Here is a 23,332-nt window from a genome sequence, read left to right as displayed (position 1 = left end):
TGAAATCTGCATCTCCATACAGATCCTCAGCAGAAGGAATCATGAAGTCCTCTAAAACATTCTGGTAGACTGTTGCGGTGACCTTGGATTTAAGAAAGCAGAGTTTACCAACACCTGCACCGGACATTGCACCCCAAATCATGACTGACTGTTGATATTTCACACTGGACCTCAGGCAGCTTGGGTTCTGTTCCTCACCCGTCTTCCTCCAAACCCTTGGACCTTGATTCCCGAATGAAAGGCACCCTTTACTTTCATCGGAAAAGAGGACCTTGGACCACTGGCCAACAGTCTAGTCCTTCTTCTCCTTGGCCCAGTAGAGACGCTTCCTACGTTGCCTTAGGTTCAGAAGTGGCTTGACCCGAGGAACCCAGCAGTTGTAGCCCATCTCCCGGATGCATCTGAATGTGGTGGTTTTTGAAGCTGTGACTCCCGCCTCATTCCACTCTTTCTGGATCTCTGCCAGATTCTTGAATCTTCTCTGTTTGATAATCCGCTGAAGCCCACGGTCATCTCTTTTGCTGGTGCATCTTCTCCTGCCACATTTTGCCCTTCCACTAGACTTTCCATTGATATGCTTGGACACAGCACTCTGTGAACAGACAGCCTCCTTAGCTATGAACTTTTGTGGCTTACCCATCCTATGGTGGGTATCAATGATGGTCTTCTGGCCAGTTGTCATGTCTGCAGTCTTCCCCATATTGAACCGAACTGAGACAATCGAACCAAACTGAAGCAATTTAATGACACCTGGGGAAACCTGTGCAGGTGCTTTGAGTTTAGTAGATGATTAGTGTGTGACACTCAGTTTAAAACATTCATGCCCTGCAAAATTTGGGCTGATTTCTTCACAGTATTCTAATTTTTTGAATTCCTGTTTTCGTGGGTTTTATGAGCTGGAAGCCCAAATTATGTAAAAATAAACAAATAAATACTTGAAATTGTTTAAATTGTGGGCCCTGAATCTATAATCTATGAAAATTTAACTTTTTGAATGGAATTATGGAAATTAAACAACGTTTCCATGATATTCTAATTTTTTGGAAAAGGTCTGTATATGTGTGTGTGTCTGGTGGGGAGTTCCGGTCCTCTGAAATGAGGCCAACGCAGAAGTAACTTAGAACTGCATTCTATCAAAAGGCCACCAGGGGGCCACCGTTTTGGTGTCAAAAGGACTTCCGTCTCTATACAAGTCAATGGAGAATTCACCAACTTCTCACTTGATTTCTAACCTCAGTAAACATTTTCAAAATATGTTTATGGTCTCAATCGCTAGTTTAAAGCCTTCTCCAATTCAGTATGATGTTCATTTGTGAAATTTTGCCCTCCCTGACTTTATATTTTAATATAAAGCAGGGTATGCATTAGGGCGTGGCTACGTCCTGATTGACAGGTTGATTGATTCACAGGTTCAGGAGGGCAGACAGATAGACTGTATGGAAATAGCCGTAAACTTGTTTCACACCGACAGTTTTCTCTGGAGTTTTGTGGTTATAGTTAGTCGTAACAGCTAACTTGGTTAGCATCACCAGGTTGCCGGTGTAGACTGTGGTAGGTAGGCGTGCAATTTCCTTGAGGTCCAGCCCTCGTAACCTCCCCCACTCCGTCCTTTTGCTCCTCCGGATGCCCATCTAAGTTGAATCCGTGTTCTTTTTTTCCCCGACATGCACCTCAAATTTTCAAGATGCCGCTGCTCAGATTCAATACTATTGGCCTCAAAGCAGCAGTCCACAAACCAATGGGTGACGTCACAGCTGTTACGTCCATTATATATACAGTCTATGGTATGTGTGTGTGTGTGTGTGTGTGTGTGTGTTGTAGATATCTTGACAGTCAGATAAACGCCTTCCTAACATCAAGACAATGTGCTCCTTGTCAACATGTTTACTGACATTACAAGGATACATGAAACTAAAACATTATCAACACTATACTTGCTTTAAACATGTATAGATATACACAATGTAAATATACACAATCAATATTTGGTATGAATTATATCCACTTGTTTTTTACGGTGACAGGTTTTATGCATGTATTGTATATTTAACTTAAAATGCAATACACAGCAATATATCTTAACATGTAATCAATCATCTAATCATTTATATATATTTTTGTAATTATTCCTGTTGGGTTAGGAACAGTGTTGTCATTAGCAAAAGTAACATGTAGGGGTACAACGGTACAGGTAACCCGCGTTACGGTCCGTACCTCGGTTTTTGGGCCACGGTTTCGGTACATGTTTTGTGCAAAGAGAACAACTTTTTTTCTCCCAAAATTATCTTTTTATTTTGCTTGTCAGCTAAAATTGCATTTCACAGTAAACAATTACAGTATCACTGGTGTACTGAATAATATAACACTTTCCTTTCAAGTTAACAGTTACCAAATACAACACTTTCAAATGGTAAACTGCCTGTTATTCCTTGACTACTTGTACGCTATACAGTATAAAATATGTATAAAAAATTACACTGGGTTGGGGAAGGGGGCGGGGGGCGCGCAATCAGTGTCGGTCCGGTGGGGGGATCGGTCTAATAAGCTGCAACACACAGCTTTAAGGACGTTGTGCTCTCATATGCGCTGCATTGATGGTCACACACACACACACGTACAGTCACTCACTAGCGTGCACTCTTGCTTGCTCGATCCAGATTCTGGAAGATTGTAGCTCATTTGCGGGCGTCAGGGAGCCGCTATCAATATACGGGAGACGCCTGCATGTATTCAACGGCGAAACCGAAATTAACCCACACCGGAGATTTGAATGGAGCCGATGCTTCTTCAAACTTTTCTCTGTCAACTCCTCAGCTAGTGCTGGCCATGCCTCTTTGTTTTCTTTTTTCCACTTCTGTGTGTGAGTTGCACCTTGAACCTGCTCCAGTTACTGTGTGAGAGGGGTTGAGTGGGTGGAGGCACAACAGTGATTGGACATTAACTCGCGGGGAGGGCTTTTCACCTGCCTGGACAGGCGCGCACACACACACACACACACACACACACAGTGGTCTGTAAAGCATCAATGCAAAATGAATTGCGAAACCGAAAACCCGCGGTCCATAAGGTCGTGTTGTTCCGTGCAGAGCGGATCGAACGGTTCAATATTTTACCGAGTACTGTTGCATCCCTAGTAACATGGTACATTTTTAGCATTAAACTTCACAAAATGTAACATTGTCACATAAATAACAATTAAACAATCAGTACAATCCTACAATAAGATCTATGCAGATGTCACTGCATTAGCTCAGATACAATGAAATGACAACTCTCTGTGTCATGCTTGCTTACGTCCTGATTACTGGCCATATGATATCATTTCCTGTTACTGACATTGTGTGATTTTTTTTTAAAGTGAAAAAACTACTTTTGAAAATGCTCATGTGGGAATGTTGGGTCTCTTTAAATGAAAGAATACAGTCTAGACCTGCTCTATGTGTAAAGTGCCTTGAGATGACATGTGTTGTGGTTGGGTTAGGGTTAGGGTTATTTAAAGGGAACACACATCTACATGGGTCTTCTCCTATAAGAGGGCCACTCAGATGCTTTACTAGAGTGACAATTGCAATACAAATGTGTATATAAAATGTATAAAAAGGCTCTCGGCTCTTAAAGGTAAAATTACAGTCCCTCTTCAGTCAAAAATGTGTTTTACGTCTTGCTCCTTCAGTTGGATATTTGAGCTTCTATGTGCAGAATGATGTATGTGCTGGTGAGAAAGGCACATTTTCACTGTGCTCATTCAAAACTAAGTTTGTGTGTACATACAAGCAGGATTTATGCCTCATTTGGAGCCGCTCACAGTCCAGTATTTCATTTCCAAAAGTGTTATGTAAAAACTTGAAGCCTCCAGTTCACAAACACTGAGAATAGACTTTTCAGTGAAGTACAAGACTCTTGTGTCCAGCAGTTGAACTTTATAAAATAAACATTTACATATTCATAAATTCTGGAATTGATAATGAGGGAGACTGAGTAGATGTCATTCTAAGGATTTTAATGAGGTAGATGAACTATTTGTGTAAAAACCATATTAGAAAACCATATTATTCAAAGTAGAGTATTTTTCATACATCTTAAAACATGTCTGGAGGGAATCTGTAAAGCAGCTAAAGTAAAAGTCCCCATTATATTGAAAAATTGCCCTTTTGACTAATATATTAGGCTATATCATATGTTTTTGATGCATCAGTGTACATGTAGTTTAACTTGATGTTGGGTTATACTTTATGTAGATTTGTGTGTTCTTGTGGGGAAAATGATTATTAACTAATTTGAATATCAAACGATGATTTAAATGGACCACATTGAGACACATTGCTTTTTTTGTTATAGGTTACAAGCCAAAAAAGTTGGAAACCACTTCTTCTCTAACAATATAATATATTTTATGAGTTCATCATGTTTTATGTAAAATCTTCATCAGAAAGATAAAAAGTAACTCCAGCTGTCAGATAAATGTAATGTACAAAGCACAATATTTCCCTCTGAATTGTAGAGGAGTACGAAGTAGTATAAGTAGAAATATTGTACTTTATTACAATACTTGAGTAAACAGTAACACTCCACCTCTGCACATAGCATAATATGATCATTTCTGCCATTTTGGAGCCACAATGAGGCACTGTAAAGAATCCACAGAGTGCAACAATTCAATTCATTGATTTAAGTCAGAAATTTGACAATTAACACAAACCTCAGCTCTTGATGTTGTTTGTGATCATGCTACAAAAGGCATCAGTATACTCCAAATGAAGTGCTTGTCAAATTGAACTTCTCTCAAGCTCCTTCATTTGCCATACATACAGTACAACTACAAGTACAGGTTTTTTTGCTCCACCTTCCAGGAAACTAAGAACAAATCACTAGTACCTGTAGATCAGTGGTCTACAACCCTGCTCCATGCATGTTTTATGTATCTCCCCACTTTAACACACCTGATTCTAATAATGAACTCATTATCAATCAAGCATAACCCAGCCTTAAGTGTACTGTTTGAAACCATCTTACCATGGTAAATACATACTGTTAAATGCCATTCGGTCCTTTCTTAAGTATTTTGCAACTGAAACAAGTCAATGCCAAGTGCTGGAAATGGATTTAAAGCTTGAGGGTGAATGATAGTTGTCTCTAAATGGAGATGTTCCTGAAGCCTAAGAAACTCCATGTCCATCATCTCCACATCAAAGACCTGTTGTAACATATGGTGACGATGAAAAATGTCACAGTTTGTTGATTTTCTCAGCTCTCTCCAGCAATAAAAACAAATCTTGACTTTTGAGGAATTAATTAAGATTAATATGGCAAAGTCTAGAGAATTGTTTCTGCTGCAGCCACCCCCTAATGATGTCTTCTGACAGCATTAGGGGCTGTCTTCTGACTGAACAATACAAAACAGAACAATGGTTAATAAGGTTGGGGATATTGCATGTCTGAAAATGCCCTCCTCTGCTTGCTCTGTTCTTGCTGGCTCAAGGATGGTGGGGGGGGCAGAATAAAGCCTGGAGGTGTGGAAGTCTGTCAGCCAGGCTGCTTGTTTAGTAAGCCTCAGATCTCAGCAGAGTGGAGAGATTCATCACCACGAATGGAAAATTCCTGCTGATACCACAGTAGCAAAACAAAAACAGACCGACTGTTCTTTCAAATATGTTTTCTGATTAAGTTTATCTGTAATTCCATAAATCTAGTTGTCACAGTCTTTGTTTTTGTATCTTACCAGTATTTCAGCTATTGCTAAAATTTGTCAAATTTGTATAGCATGTCAAACTACGTTCGTAAGCATAAACAAATCAACCATAAAATTTTATACGGTTTTGTACTTGGTCCACCTTATCTGGGTATCAACTATTGATTGACTTAGCCAAGATGCCTGCCATCTGGTTTTAACTAGTGGTGGGCATAGATTATTTTTTTAATCTAGATTAATCTCACTGTAATCTTGGAATTAATCTAGATTAATCTAGATTTAAATGGCTCATTTGAATCCTGCCGAAGGCATTCAGAATATGTGTGCTACCCAATAGGGTTGGTCCGATGGACGATAGTATCGTCCATTGACGATGCCTGACAGCCATTGCCGATGGGATGTCCATCAGCGATTGCATACAACCCCCCCCCCCGCGGCTACTGTGACTACACACTGTCCATCTGGGGCGCACTAGGCAATCGTACCGTGCCCAAGCACATTTGCCCCCTAAAATTCGGATTACGGGGTAGAGCATAGCTCAGTGGGTAGAGCACCCATGTGTTGAGGCTATAGTCCTCGCTGCAGGCGACCCCGGTTCGAATCCCGCACCGAGCGGTCCTATCCTGCATGTCATTCCCCCCTCTCTGCCTCCAGTTTCCTGTCTCTCTCTACTAACCTGTACATTGAAGGCAAAAAGCCCAAAAATATACTTTAAAAAAAATAAATGAATAAAATCCGGATTATTTGGCTAGTGTGAGTGCAAGTGTACCCTGCTTGAGGGAAAACAAGCCAATTTTCCAGGGGATCCATCAACGTTTTTTTAAAAGGCAACACTAGCTGAGCCCTGGTCATTTCAAGCAACACTAAATGCAACGTGGAGACATTATGCATATGGGTTCCCAATCCGACCATTTTTTGTGTATTATTTTATCATTATTAAGGCAAAAGAACTCAATGTATGTCCATAGACATTATAATGAATAGGCTATAGGGTTAATATTAGTTTGCATCCAGCGTGCTGCGTGGACTTCATTACATCTGATGCACCGCTGCTACCACAATTATCAAATGCTAAGTTTATACAGTCTGTGACTGTGATCCTCATAAAAGTAATATTTTACAAATCTGCATTATATAAACTAACGAAATTCGTTAAAGTAAGTCATTTGGCGACTTCTAAGTCATTAAACTAAGTCTTACTTTTACTGGAGTAATCTACCTCGTTGGCACCTGTCATTATAGCCTACATCTTGTATTGGAAAACTTTGAATTAAAACTTACCTACTGAGCGAACTCTCCCGTTCTCTCCTATGAACGAGTCGGACAACAACGTGTATCAAACATGAAGCAAAGTGCTACGCCTATCTTAAATAATTTATAATATAACAGGCTTTAACAGACTGCGGAGTGGGGTAGCAACACTACCGGCGGTATCCGTTTCCTTTTTTTTTCCTTTCTTAAATAGCCTAACTTTATTTTTAAATAACATAATAACATGAGTAGTATTTGAAATATTTGTTATAGTAATATATATAATACTATAATATAAACTAAAAAATAATGAAATACGTAACTTTGTGTCAATCAGTCCAAGCTCTATTTCTCCTTCTTCCACCAGTCACTCAGGCAGACCAGCTTGTTCACATTTCACATCCGCGCTAAAATATCAAGGTGAAAGTCATCATAGCTTACATAGTATAGACCCAGCTCCCAACCCAACTTTGAGAATAGATTAACGGCGATATTTTATATTTATCGCCCGATAAGAGTCTCACGTTAACGCAGCACGTTAACGCCGATAACGACCCACCACTAGTTTTAACATAAATTTTTACACTGTATTGTGCTTTTTCTACCACTAGGTGGCAAAAAAAGCATGTATGAATAAAGTCAACAGGTCAAAGTTAAGTAGGATGAAGGCAAACCCAAATTGTAATGTTCCCATATGAGGACACAGGGTTGCAGAAGATTAACCAGTTTTACCAGTAAAGTTGTCATGTGATTTGGTATGGATATTCATGGCCCACAGAGGATGATTTCTAATATTTTGGTAATCCTCCCCAAACTATAGTGCTACCATCAGAATAAGGGTTTCAGTATAATGCTGTTGTTTTCATTTCAGGCATCCCACAGGCATTCCTAATGCGCTGCAAAATGTAACCTTCCACACAAGATAATACATCTAATCTAATAGATATAAACTAATAGAATTTGTAGAGTATGTTCACGCTTCCAAAGGATTAAACCTTGATATTTGGATGACTGCATGGTTCTTTAAATCACCCTCAGGACTAACACTTTAGCCCTGTTTTAATATTGCCAGAATGTTGTGTGTCCTGCTCAGCTATGTATTATGTATTGTGGTGTGTGTGTGTGTGTAATAAGTATTGCTTCCTCTAGGGGCTGCTAGCAGACTTTAGACTTTGTCTCCTTTTAATGAGGCCTATGCTGTGGAGGGAAATATTGGCATTCCAGATCCAAAACAGTGTCAGACACTCAGCAAACAACACAACCCCACCTTCAGATAGAATACCAAATGCATTTACTGAAGTAGAAGCATGCAGAGTAACTAGAAGGCAGACAGGGAATGAGATGAGGAACTCAGGCTATGAAATTGAGGCATACAGGCATGACAATTTAAAATACTGGAAAAAATACCTGATTCAGTAAAGTGGAAAACAACAGCACTTTACAGCAGATATTGTGTATTCAGAGTGTGTGACACTGAGCAGAGGCCAGCCTGACCAACAATGTTTTTTATAGCTTGACTCTTCAAAGAAGTCTCCCGCTAAGCCAGGCTGCCGAGCTTTACTTAATGTAACAAATATCAAACAGATATCAGTACACTATTTGCATATCAAGTCCAAGGTTGACTAACTCATTATTTCATATCTTAACAAAAAGCAATTACAGCTGTGGGCAGTCATGGCTAATTGTAATGGTAATTTTGTGCCACACCTCACTTTGTAAAGGCATTGAAACAATGGAAACAGAAAGTGTTGGAAAAAGCTGCAGGGCTCCATAGTTTGTCCAAAATCTTTCAGATTCCAGATAAATGACAACTCCTCAGTGGCTCACGAGGTAGAGCAGGTCGGCCACTAATGGGAAGATCAGAGTTTTGATTCCAAATTGCTGCAACAGTGTGTGAATGACTGAATGTGACTTATAACGTTAACGCACTTCGCTGGTTGAAAGACTAGAAAAGTGTTATACAAGTACAGTTCATTTACCATTACTAGGACACAAGAGAAGAGAGAATTGGAATGATCACTGCTTCTTGTTAGGGCTGTGTATTACACAGACTAGTGTATTATTGTCTAGTTTGCTAAAGATAGCATGTCATCTGCACAAGATGTTAGCTAAGACTATATGGATATATGGATCTTGCACGCATTTTTTCGGGTTACTGTGCAAACACACATTGCATACTAACAGGGCTTGAAATTAGCACTCGCCACTTGCCATTTGCGACCCAAATTCCTCAAGTGGCGAGACAGATTTTTAGCTGTCTCGCCACTTGGCTAGAAGACTGAATAGTAGGGGTGAGACGAGATCTCGTGCCACGATCTCGCGAGTCGAAGTGAATATTGTCTCGCAAAGCTATAATTAAGGGGCGCACCAAAAAAAAAAAAATAGACGATCGGCTTTCTATCGCTCATTCGCTCGTCATGTCTTCTTTTTTATAAAGTCACGTGTGGATCATTAAGCTTGTTACAGCTTCTACCTGTTGAGAAGATCTCAGTCAGAAGTATGAGATGAGGAGAGCAGCAGGTTAACCTCAGGTCTCTACACTGAGACTGAAGGAGGAGCGGAGGAATCTAGCGTCTATGGAAGCCTAATGATGCCAAGAGTAAAATGAGTCACACTACCAAATTATAACACAATTTATATGTTATATGTTCTACTTGTGTATTTATGTGATACAGGATTTGTGCAATTTACTTTTATCTCTGTGTTTTTTTATTTATTTTATATTTATTTTATTTTATGTTATAATTTGTGATAATTGGATTCTTTATTTAATTTATATTTATATATTAGAATTGTTTCTACTCTTTATAATTTACTTTTTAGTATTTGTGATTGTATCTAACTTTGTATTTGTGGTTGTCAATTCAATTTCCATTTTGTGAATTTCAAATAAAAGAACAGTAATTTAGTGGCGGTGTTTAGCTCAGTGGTTAGAGCACCCGCCCCATGTGCTGAGGCTACAGTCCTCGTTGCAGGCAACCCCTCCCACTCCCCCTCTCTGCCTCCAGTTTCCTGTCTCGTCTTGATCTCGTGAACCCAATATCTTGCCTCGTCTCGTGAGCTGAGTGTATCGTCACACCCCTATGAAATACAAATACAATAGTAAAGCAACGTTTTGGTTTTGGCTAGTAAAAAATCTGGTTGGCTAGTAACTTTTTTAATCTCAAGCCCTGCATACTAATAAACATTTGTGTTACCACTGTCCCTGTGTTCTACCCTTTGCAGGCTCCAGATGTTGGAGGCCATCTGTAAGCACTGGGAAGGCCCCATCAGTCTGGCCCTGTACCTGTCTGACGCTGAGGCCCAGCAGTTCCTGCGCTACGCTCAGGGCTCAGAGGTGCTGATGAGCCGCGGGAACGTCGGTTATCACATCGTCTATAAAGAGGGACAGTTCTACCCGGTCAACCTCCTGAGAAATGTAGCCATGCGGCAGGTCAACACACCGTACATGTTCCTGTCAGACATCGACTTCCTGCCAATGTACGGCCTCTACGAGTACCTCAGGTAAGAGGAGGAAACCAGCCATGTCTGCAGTGTTAGTACAGGGTTTCTGTTGGGTCTTAAAAAGTCTTAAATATGTCCATATGTTGCATACTAGGTCTGAAATTACATTTAGTTAAGTCTTAAATATTTATCGCTTCCTCTGTCGCCTTTGCGTTGGTGGGATTCACAGTTAGATCTGTGTGTTGTAATTCTTTCTGAAGGATCCAGGTAGCGTTGGCTTCAACAATCAGAATTCAGTGATTGGTTAAAACCGATACCAAATGATCAATTTGAAACGCAGTGTTAGGGCTGGGCGATAATTTGATTTCGGTTCGGGATCGTGATAAAATTTTGATCAATTTCGATAATATACTTTGGACATATTATTCGATATGCCATTAAAAAAAGTAGGCCTAGGCGCAACAACACCAGTATCAGAGTTTGCTGGCTGCTGTATGCCGGTAGGACACGCCCAGCGACCAGGAGCAGGCGAAGCCGGTCTGCAAAATATGCCGGCGGTTAGTACCAGCCAGGACGGGGAACACAACAAACCTCTTCAAATCACCTGAGACGGCACCACCCCACTAATTACACGGAGAGTGTGACACTGCGGGCTCAAGCTAGCACGACACCACACACACAGCCAAGCAAGGCCACCACGTCGCCCGTTAGCATCAATAAACAACAATCCATCCAGTCGTGCTTTGCAGCCATTGCCCCGTATGAAAAACAGTCAAAGCGGAGCAAAACTATAACAAGCGCTATCACTTATTGCCTCGCTAAAGATATGATGCCCCTGAACACAGTGGAAAAAGAAGGCTTCAGGAAGCTGATGAAAGTGTTAGACCCCAGGTACGAGCTCCCTGGTAGAAAATACTTTTCTCGGACGGCGATGCCACAGGTTTATGATGAATGCCGTCGTAAGGTGGAAATTCATCTGAATGATATAAAATACTTTGCCACCACCACCGATCTATGGTCTAGCCGTACATCGGAGCCATATATGAGTCTCACGATTCATTTCATTGACGAGGAGTGGGCTCTACACAGCAAATGCTTACAGACAGCATACTTCCCAGAGGACCATACTGGGGAAATCATCAGCCAGGGGCTGGAGGATGCACTCAAATCCTGGGGCCTTAGGGAAGACCGACAGGTGTGCATCACAACAAACAATGGGGCAAACGTTGTCAAGGCTGTTTCCCTCAAAGGCTGGTCCCGGCTGCAGTGCTTTGGTCATCGGCTGCACCTTGCCATTGGTAAGTTCATGATGATATATATAGGCTATATTAAAAAAGTTCATGATGATGTCAAAGACTTAAATACTTATGGCAACATTACATTTTCAGCTCTAATAATAGCTCAGTGTAATGATTCGTATTCTTATACACTGTTGCCCATAAAGCTGGAATAAAATGTATATTGTTACCTCTTCTCATGAAATGATAGTGACAATGTGATTTATTCTTCATAAAGTATATTCTCAAAACTGGTAACTGGGACTCAGTAGCTTATGTAATTATTGCACCTGGTAATTACTGATGTGTGTAAATTGGAATAGAAATAGGAATGTATCTGAAAACAAAATTATTTCAACTTTACATGCCTCAATAAACCAATGTACAGGCTATCACTTTATAACAATTGATACTGATACTAGGTGATAATTCGATTATTACTAACATTTTGCATCTAAGATGTATTTGAATTAAGAGTTTATATTCTATCACTGTACTCAACTTAAATTGAGGAAAAATATGTTTATGTGTGTAGTCTAATTGATTTTCATATCAAGGATGTCATGACAATATGATTTATTATTATAAGACAGAAACTAATTTTTAAATAATACTTGCATTTTTGTCATCTACAGAGCGAAGTGTGAGAGACAAGAGAATAGAGAGAGTCATGGGTGTGAGCAAAAAAGTGGTTAGTACTTTCTCATCCTCATGGAAGAAGAAAAAAGAACTAACAGCTGCACAAAAGGAGCTCGACCTACCTGAGCACCGGTTGATAACAGAATCACCTACCAGGTGGGGTTCTCGCCATGCAATGATAGCACGAGTACTGGAGCAGGAGAAGGCCATTTCAAAGGTTTTATCTGCTGATAGAAAAACAAGGCACCTGGCTCCCTCATGGCAAGACATTGAGGTCTTGGAGTCTGTACACAAGGCCCTTAATCCACTTGTTGAGTTCACTGATGCCCTCTCTGGTGAAGCACATGTCAGTGTCTCTTGTGTGAAACCTGTCCTACAGCTCTTCAATACAGAGGTCTTGAAGCCAGGAGAGGATGACACAGAGCTAACGAAGGCCATCAAAACTACTATCACCACATATTTGAATGAAAAGTATGATGATGCTGCCACTGATGACCTCCTTAACATGGCATCCCTTGTTGATCCTCGGTTCAAGACCCGCTACATCCAAGGTGACAAGGTAGAGGCTGTGAAAGAGCTGTGGCACAGATCCTGGGTGACTGTCAGAGCACACCACAGTCTACTCTCACACCTACAGCTACAGCTTCAGCTCCACAAGCCAAAATGCAGAGGAAGACACTGGGCAGCTTTTTCAAGAAGTCCTTCTCTGTTTCTACCTCTAGTCTAACAGATGAGCAGGATGTCGAGGCTGAACTGAACAGTTACCTGCTAGCTCCAGAAGTAGACGGTGAGACCAACCCCCTGGAATGGTGGAAAACCCACTGCACATCATACCCCAGAGTGAGCTTCCTGGCAAAGCGGTATCTATGTATTCCTGCCACCAGCTCACCCTCGGAGCGTGCTTTTAGTACAAGTGGCAATATTGTGTCCTGCCATAGGGCAGCTTTAAAGCCAGATGTGGTGGACAGACTTGTCTTTCTTGCAAAAAACCTATAATGGGGTAAATGATGTTCACTAGTGCACAAGATGCAGAATAACTGTGACTGATTTACTATGTTTACATATGTGCAATTTTCAGATTTCATTCTACTTATAAAACATTTCTAGAGATCTACCTTAATCGTTCAGGTAGTATTTGTGCCAGGGCCATGTTTACTCTTTTTGTTCTTGAGATGTTCACTGTCCAACCAAAGCAATCTGATCTGATAGTGTTCACAGCTGTTATATACAATGTTTCAATAAGTAAAAGTTTGTATTATTGTGTAAAGGGAGATTTACAAATGATGTGCACAACCTTTAACTTTTGCATTTTTCAATACCTCCAACAAATCTCTGGGAGATAAACCAGTATAATAGTATTATAGTGGTTTAGTTTTTACATTTATTTTGTCTTTGTTTAGCACTTTAATGTGTCAGAGGGTCTGACCCACATGTTTACTTAGTTTGGTTTTGTGCTGCCTCAACAAATATTTGAGATTATTATTATTTAATAATTGTTTTTTTTTTAATTCTGTATGAGCGAAAGCATTTTGTGCTCATTATTGGAAGGCATTTTTTTATGTTATTAAACTTTATTATAAAGTTTCAGTGAATCTCTTGTTTCTTCAAGCTTCCAGATGTCCCTCACACTAGCAGCATCTGCAAAAACTACATATCGTGATAAGAATCGAGATCGATCAATATGGAAAAACATATCGTGATAACATTTTTTTCCATATCGCCCAGCCCTACGCAGTGTATTATCTGCAAGAAGTGCCTCAAATGATGCATACTTAGTGTGAAAGCACTGATGTCACACCCAAGATCACATCAGATATTGTGTTACTTTGAAAGTAATTCTGAGTCTGCGATTTTCCTTATTTTGTCATACTTCATGTAGGTCTTAAATTTAATTCATAAAGGTATTAAAAAGTCTTAAATTTAACTTGTTCAAACCTGCAGAAACCCTGTAACACCTTTTAAAACTGGCAGTTTTTTTGAGCTCTTGTGCATGTGATAACATAACTTAAGTGATAACATGTGTCTCTGTGTGTGTTTGTAGGAAATCAGTGGTGCAGCTAGACATGGCCAACAACAAGAAAGCCCTGGTGGTTCCAGCTTTTGAGACTCTGCGTTATCGTCTGTCCTACCCAAAATCTAAGGCTGAGCTGCTTTCTCAGCTGGATATGGGCACGCTCTTCACCTTCAGGTGAACCTTTTCTCTGTTTCTGTAGCCATAAATGTTTAAGAGTCTTCAGATATTCATTCAAACAACACACTTCATTAGCTCTTTTCATTGCTTCCTCTGTGGTCGTGTAAGTCAGTAATACTGATTCAGCTCTCCTCAGCACCACACTCACAGAGGCTCACTGTGCTCTTGTTCTGAGTTAGAAATACATAAAACACAAAAATTCAATACGATTGAGAAATGATAATAAGCAATTAAAATGAGGGACAGTTACATTAGGAGTTACAGTTAAATCGTTGGAATGCTACAGAAAACCCAGTTGAAGATGTTTGCTCAATGAGAACTTTATCAGGAAAAATAAGCAAATACATCAACATTTCCGATATTTAATATAAGAAACATACACTACTTGAATGACAATGAAACACATTATTTTCCAGAGATTACAAATTTTATGTTCTCAACTAGTAGTACCGTACAATTTTGAAGTACTTGTACTTTACTGTAGTAACCTACAGTTTAAAGGTACTTGTACTTTACTGTAGTACTGTAGTACTGTAGTAAAGTACTGTAGTACTGTAGTAGTCTAACTGTACTACAGTTAGAGGTACTAGTACTTTACTGTAGTACAGTTTGAGGTACTTGTACTTTACTGTAGTATTTCCTTGTGATGCTACTTTCTACATCTCAGAGGGAAATATTGTACTTTCTACTCCACTACATTTATTTGCAGGTTTTGTTACTTTTCAGATGCAGATTTGACACAATGGATAATATAACAAGCTTTTAAAATACAACACATTGTTAAAGGTCTTACAAAAAGCAGTGTGTAGTCGGCTCACATGTCCGATGTCTATGAGTTGTTAACAGCTCCACCAAATAGTGATTTTCCCCTCTAAACTTCTCACATGGTTTCATTTCAATAAATGTTCAAATGATCCAATATTTCAGCAAAAATCAAAGATTAGAGAAAGAGTCCAAAAACTGAAAACACATTTGTGTATCAGAACTTTGTTTTTTCTTCTTTCCCATTAATCATCTCAGCAGCCCTCACATTTATCTGCTGACCCTTTGGAGGGGCCCCACCCCTAGGTTGGGAACCACTGGACTAAACTAGCTAACTGTATATAAAGTAGCGTACACTAGCTAATTGTATATAAAGTAGTGTAAACTAGCTAACTGTATATAAAGTAGTATAAACTAGCTAACTGTATATGAAGTAGTGTAAACTAGCTAACTGTATATGAAGTAGTTTAAATTAGCTAACTGTATATAAAGTAGTGTAAACTAGCTAACTGTATATAAAGTAGTTTGAATTAGCTAACTGTATATAAAGTAGTATAAACTAGCTAACTGTATATAAAGTAGTATAAACTAGCTAACTGTATATAAAGTAGTATAAACTAGCTAACTGTATATAAAGTAGCGTACACTAGCTAACTGTATATAAAGTAGTATAAACTAGCTAACTGTATATGAAGTAGTGTAAACTAGCTAACTGTATATGAAGTAGTTTAAATTAGCTAACTGTATATAAAGTAGTGTAAACTAGCTAACTGTAAAGTAGTTTGAATTAGCTAACTGTATATAAAGTAGTATAAACTAGCTAACTATATATAAAGTAGTATAAACTAGCTAACTGTATATAAAGTAGTATAAACTAGCTACCTGTATATAAAGTAGTATAAACTAGCTAACTGTATATAAAGTAGTATAAACTAGCTAACTGTATATAAAGTAGTGTAAATTAGCTCCACCTCCAGCAGCTACAACGGTAACTACAGAAAACCCTTTATATTATACCTTTATGTAAAGAATCCACCACTGCTGATCTCAATCATGACTTAAATGAAATAGAAGGAACATCACCATGACGATGCCAGTAGAAAGTCTTCTTTGTTTTTCTTTTGTAATTTTGGTTAACTAATGCTTTAAATGAAAATGTAACCAGTATAACATCTCACTCAAAACATCTGTAGTATAGTTATGTATTGCTATCATCATCACAGTACCAATGAACACACACGCACACACACACACACAGCTCCTCTGACACCTCACACTGTGGACTGTGTGCAGCAACATTCTAGTGAGATTTTTCTCTTCAGCAGGACAAGCAGGGCGCTCCTTTCCCTCCTTTCCCTCCTTCTCCTCCTGTGTGCATGCAGTCAGGTTTCCTTCAGTCACACTCACTTTGTTTCACCCGCCTTGAATTTGCAGTCAGTAAATGCCTCTTTTATCTTGGTGTTTGGTGGAGAAAGAGGTGTTATGATGGCACAGACAGAAAAAGAAACACATTTTTTCCCCCCATCAACTATGATTTGGTCTGTAGTGTGAAGTAAACAAACGCTCTGTAAATAACAAGATTTTTAAGAGCTTCACTGATCCAGATTGTAACCCAAATGCCACCTAAAATTTTATCAACTATAAATCGCACTTCTTCCCAGAAACACTTGAGGAAGGTTCACACTCCCAAACCTTTTATTTTTTCTCCTGCCAGGTACCATGTGTGGACTAAAGGCCACGCACCAACTAACTTTGCCAAGTGGCGGACAGCCACCACCCCATACAGGGTACAGTGGGAGGCCGACTTTGAGCCCTATGTCATGGTGAGGAGGGACAGTCCTGAGTACGACCGTCGCTTTGTGGGCTTCGGCTGGAACAAGGTGGCTCACATCATGGAGCTGGATGCACAGGTAACTGTTCAACTGTCACATGTTCACTTCTTCCACTTCTTACCTGCCTGTCAGCTTTATTTTCCTTCTAGTAGTATACTTCTTTTCCTTAATAATATACTTCTAGTATACTACATAGTATACTTCTAATACACTATACAGTATACTTCTAGTATACTACATAGTATACTTCTAGTATACCAGCTATCAGACTGTACTACACCACAGCTACCATTCCCACTAATGTATTGTAAATACAATAATGTAAATGTGTATTTATTGTTTACTGTATATAGTATTTTGAGATTGTTTTTATTTTATTTTATTTGTTTTAATCACTTTTAAAGAATATGGTTGTGTCAGTTTTGAATATCAATAACGTTACCACCCCACTCCTAACAAACTATATAGTATACTTCTAATACACTATATTGTATACTTCTAATACACTATATTGTATACTTCTAATATACTATATAGTATACTGCTAATACACTATATAGTATACTTCTAATGTACTATACAGTATACTTCTTTTCCTTGCTTGACTTTATGGTGCATGCTGTTTTTGATAAACATATTTAAATACTACATACTCAACTCAACTTTATTTATATAGCACTTTAAAACAACCACAGCTGAAACAAAGCACATAAATAGATAAAACAACATACATGTAGATGTTAAAGCTGTTCTCTTCCGTAGTGTTTGTGATGAAATCAGTTGTGTTATCACACATTCATCAGTGTGATGAGTGCTGTACACTATGCCGCTGTAGACTTGCCGCTGCAGGAAAGTCAGCATGCATCTAATAATGATTAGGCTGTATTATTAAAGCTTTATGAAGCTCAGTACTCAATAGCTCTCTTTATGATGACATATTCAATGAAATGCCATCTTATAATGAAATAACCTCATTGGCCCCGTCTAAGTAAACTGTGATTACTACAAGTCTTGTAGCTTAGTGTGACTGTATTGTGGGAGTTAAGTTCTATCTGTAAAAACTGGTTGTGCCGTACAAGTTAATTATGATGTAGTGTTAAGTTTAATTTAAAGTGTAGTCAGTCATTCTTATTAACAGTTAAGATGATGGAGAGAGAGAGAGGAAAAGTTTGTTTCATATGTAGGATACAGTCTGTGTGCTCTGTTGTTGGCAGACTACATGCTGCCATTTATGTTGACACTGACATGCACACTATATACTGTACATACTGTATTACGTATATACTGTTATTTTATGCAGCATTTAACTGATGTGTAGATTGTTGTTGGCAACACTTGGTTTCATGAAACAGGAACTTGTAGGTAGTTAAGGTGTTGACTAGTAGAACCTTTTATTTATGACCAAATAAACAGCCTCCACAACAGTGTTTCCATTAGAGGAAGGGTGATTAAACAAAGTGGTGAGTTTGGGGTGAAATGAAGTAGTTTCCAAAGAACAGTGATTTTAACTTTCAGCTGCCAGATATTTTTCTTAGAAATTGGTGGAGACCAAAGCAGAGTTCAAAGTAGAGTGAATGATGGACTCGCATTCATCAGGTGGACTCAAAATTAAAGCTAATATGTCTTCTGGTTGTGAAATTAGGCACCATTCACATTACAACAAAAAAAGTGATGATGTCAAACCAGGGTTTTCAGCTCATTGTGGAGTTCAGTTCTCAAGTGGTCAACATGAATGAGTGAATTCAGCTTTAACCTGAAGCAAGATTACATTAGTTCCATTAGTGTTAGCCACCATAAGCTAATGATCATACTAGACCAATTAAGACTGCAGCAGCATATTGATGTTCAGTATGTTATGATAAAAAAAGAAGCTGTACCACTCAGCATCTTCTCTCTCTACAGGAGTACGAGTTTGTGGTTCTGCCCAACGCGTACATGATCCACATGCCTCACGCTCCCAGCTTCGACATCACCAAGTTCCGTTCCAACAAGCAGTACCGGGTCTGCCTCAAGACCCTGAAGGAAGAGTTCCAGCAGAACATGTCGCGGCGCTACGGCTTCGCCGCCCTAAAATACATGACGGCTGAGAACAACAGCTAACCACCACTGCGGGACCCTCACACTCCCAGCCCTGAACTACTGACACACCCCACGGGCTGGGGAGGGGGGCGGCGCAGGAAACAGGCGGCCCATGTGGGGCCATCAGGATATTTTGAGACTTAAGTCCCTCAGACTTTTGTTAGAACGTTTGACCCTCAAAAAGGAACTGTGGGGGTCTTTATGTCCGTACTTTGACCTCTGCCAGGATGTAAAAGCTGTGAAAGACCACTTGAGTGACTGCTGGATCTGGACCCCCGGCTGTGTGTGTGTTTGTGTGTGTGTGTGTGTGCCCTGACAGACAGACAGCAGGCAGAGAAAGCAGACATTCAATGCCTCGCCATATTTGTAACACCAGTGACAGAGTTGTGGGCAATGTAACATTATGTATATGTGTGTGTGTGTCTGTGTGTCTGTGTGTGTGTGTGTGTGTGTGTGTGTGTGTGTGTGTGTGTGTGTCTGTGTGTCTGTGTGTCTGTGTGTCTGTGTGTGTCTGTGTGTGTGTGTGTGTGTGTGTGTGTGTGTGTGTGTGTGTGTGTCAATGTACATGCAGGCAGGTAAATGAAAAGTGTGTGTGTGTGTGTTCCTCCAGGACGGCTGCTTTGCAAAAAAAAAAAAAAAAGCTTAAGGAGAGCTGAAGATGTGAAGCATTGTGGGGCTTCCACTCTGTTTGCACGCTGCAGAGAGAGGAACGCCTTCCAAGTGCCGCCAAGTAACACAAAGCAGCCGCAGTTTGACAAACAGCACACGACTCGAATGCAAATCGTCAGCAGGCGGCGAGATAAGACAAAGCAGCGAACGCGTCTGCACAGATTTTGAAAATCTCATTGTGACGAGTGGCACACGCTCAGATATTTGAGGCGAACAGCCAGCCTGCCGAACATCTGCTGTTGCTTAATTTGTTTCATAGCTGATACAGATCAGAATAAATCCTCCTCCTCGAGTGACAAGAGAAGTTAAGTGCAAGGATAGCTGGAGGTCGTGCACGCGGTTGATATTCAGTGTATCTCCACATCAGCCCGACTGTTCTGAGAGCAATTGTTTCCACTGTTTTGTTATGACTGCACAATCTGACAGCAGTCTGCTTTTTTATTTTTGTGTGTGTGTGTGTGTGTATTGTGTGGTCTGCACAAACACACACAAACCTACTGGAAGTGAAGCCCACCTGCCCCCTCCTCTTCCACCATACAGTACAGCACCGAGGTGAAGCACCAATCACTGAGCCTACTGTTTACTTTTCTTTTCCAACAATCAGTATTATTTATCAGTGTGTTTACAGTTGTGATGGGTGGAGCAGCCATGTCTACCTGTGTGCACCGTCAGGAAGATGTGGGGAGGACAGGAAGGAGAGTCTCAGCTCTGAAACAGCATTTCTGTGAAAACCGCCCACTTGCAGTGAGGAGAGTCTTTCTTTCTTTCTTTCTTTCTGTCTCTCTCTCTCTCTCTCTCTCTCTCTCTCTCTCTCTCTCTCTCTCTCTCTCTCTCTCTCTCTCTCTCTCTCTCTCTCTCTCTCTCTCTCTGGCCTCTAGTTTCAAACAACAAATCTCTCCCCCGATGTCTCAAGACAGTCACTATAATAAACTCATACTATATGATAAAGATATCATAAATGCACTGAGTAGACACATTAAAACTAATGTTGGATATAGTCACGAGATATAAATGCAATAGAAATAATAGTTACTGTAGGATTGTTTAAAAATGGCAGTGTTAGAAAGTACTGACAGGGTTATTAGAAGACTATATTATGAATCTATATATAGGGTTGACTCCAATCCAGAGTGTTAATGCAGCTGGAACTATCTCCTGAGGTGAATTCACACAAAACACAAAAATGCCACAAAGATGCAATCTGCTGCTGAATGAAAGTAATTTCCCCTTAAAATAACATTATATGAGTGAATCACAGAGTATCATACTGAGTGCTGAGGAGATGTCTCTTATTTAAGACGTTCTATCAGATTCAGGTGGACGTGATTTGTTGCTATGGAAGCTGAAGAATGTTGGTGGTTCGATGCTGGAGCTGCTGTAAAACTAGAGGCCTTTGTTCCCCTCTCTCTCTCTCTCTCTCTCTCTCTCTCTCTCTCTCTCTCTCTCTCTCTCTCTCTCTCTCTCTCTCTCTGTCTCTCTGTCTCTCTCTGTCTCTCTCTCTCTCTCTCTCTCTCTCTCTCTCTCTCTGTCTCTCTCTCTCTCTGTCTCTCTCTGTCTCTCTCTCTCTCTCCCTCTCTCTCTCCCTCTCTCTCTCTTCCTCTCCCTCTCTTTCTCTCTGCAGAAGGGCTTGGTGCAGTCACGCAGGTGTGTGTCTGTAAGTGAATAAGCTGTGTCTGATTGTACACGTGTGTTCAGTATGCAAGTGTGTTTGTGTGAAGTTTGACTGTGTGTGTGTGTGTGTGTGTGTATGTGTGTATGTGTGTGTGTGTGTGTGTGTGTGTGGCTTTTGCAGGGCTGGGGAGGAGCTGCAGTGTGGAAGTAGGACAGTGCTGACTGATGCTGCTACCTGAATAAAAGCAAAGAGTCAAACACTCAGTTGTTACTGTCTTTCATCATTCCTTCCTGCATGAAGAGCAATTTAACCTCATGAACCCAAAAATGAAGAAGGATTCATGGAAGCACTCAATGATACACCACACACACATACACACACAGACACACACACTGCAGTATACATGTGTATTTATAGTTGCAGATTAACACCTCGTCGTGAGTCGTGCTCAGCCTGTGGGAGACGTGTGATGTTTCTGTGTGTCTGGAGGAGCTTCATCAAGTCTGACAAGATCACCCTAATGATGTCACCACCAGTGATGTCATCTCAGCTTGGGCCTGGAGACTACACAATTATATTGGAAGTATGAAGTTTGGAGGACTTGGGAGTTCACCAGACAGGAAGTGTCTAAGGAAGAAGTCCACTCAGATGCATTATGGGAAATGTAGGATCCAGCTTCCACTTAGTGATTAAAAGTTAAATGATCCCTGCATTTGCTGCACAGATTGTGATCATTCTGTTTAAATGTGTAAATATTGAAGTTATGAATCCTTATAATCCTTATAGAAGTATACTGAGTCACTCTGCATGGGACTACTAAAGCTCCTCAATAGTAAACTATGAAGGGTTCATAGATCAATGCACAGGAGACTGTGTATTCCCTCTTAGTCAGGTGTTTAACCATATCCTTAAAGAACCAAACAAGCCTTTATTGCCATGACTACATGAATGCATACACTCCATCTGCACTTGACCAGTCCAGTAACAGTGATGAGGACATACAGTGTGTGAATGCAAAGTAGAAATTGAAAAGAAAATATGAAGTAGCAGGTGTTTTTATATAGTGAAAAATGCAACTAGAATTTCTACAATAAAAAGAAAATCACTTTTCCTTGATTATTCTTATCTGAAACTCTCTGAATATTGTATAGAATATAGACTTTGTCAGATTTATTTAGTTTGGAGAAAATGGGTGTTTAAGCTCTATGTCAGGGGTGTCAAACTCATTTTAGTTCAGGGGCAACATACAGTCCAATTTGATATCAAGTGGACTGGACCAGTAAAACCACTGCATAATAACCTATAAATAATATGAAATATATATAACTTTACTATAATAACCTATCAAGGGTTACCCTGGTAAGAAATACTGATTAAATGTGTCCTAACCCACTGAGAAAAAATGTCTCCTTCACATTATAAGTCAATTATCTCAAATTGGAAGTCCACAGGAAGATCAGAAGTCTTCACTGTGAATGGTGAGTGACAATAAGTGAGAACAGCATTAGAGGTACATCTTATTAAAAAACATATTACTTTTCTGCAGTTTTCACATTTTGCAAAGTTATCCAGTGGGCCAAATTGGACCCCTTGGTGAGCCGGTTCTGGTATATGTTTGACAACCCTGCTCCATTTTATGACTTCTAATCATTTCTTAGAAAGGAACTGATGTCTAACTGTAGATTCATAGGAAGCTTCCTGAAAAAGACATTGCCTTTATTAAGACTTCCAACTTACTCCTTCAAATGAGTAGTAGTTTTATCTCATGAGTCATTTGGTCAGTGCACAGGAGCTACCCTATAAGAGAAACTATCAAAAAAAGCTATAAATTACAGACAAGCATATATATAGCATTAGAGGTACATCTCATTAAAAAACATAAGATGA

General features: G+C 39.8%; 1 protein-coding gene across 1 annotated transcript in view; it reads left to right on the top strand.

Moving 5' to 3' along the window:
* The window catches only part of LOC128353413 (xylosyl- and glucuronyltransferase LARGE1), a 43,726-nt gene extending 24,258 nt beyond the window's left edge, over positions 1–19,468 (top strand). Inside the window, exons 6-9 of the mRNA XM_053314108.1 lie at positions 10,166–10,444; positions 14,342–14,488; positions 16,968–17,163; positions 18,988–19,468. Of these exons, the coding sequence (XP_053170083.1) occupies positions 10,166–10,444; positions 14,342–14,488; positions 16,968–17,163; positions 18,988–19,185 (820 nt within the window). The 3' untranslated portion in view covers positions 19,186–19,468. The remainder of the gene's footprint in view (positions 1–10,165; positions 10,445–14,341; positions 14,489–16,967; positions 17,164–18,987) is intronic.
* The last annotated feature ends 3,864 nt before the right edge of the window (positions 19,469–23,332 follow it).

This window comes from Scomber japonicus, chromosome 23, assembly GCF_027409825.1.
Source record: "Scomber japonicus isolate fScoJap1 chromosome 23, fScoJap1.pri, whole genome shotgun sequence".
Taxonomy (NCBI): Eukaryota; Metazoa; Chordata; class Actinopteri; order Scombriformes; family Scombridae; genus Scomber; species Scomber japonicus.
This window is presented reverse-complemented; position numbering and strand designations above follow the sequence as displayed.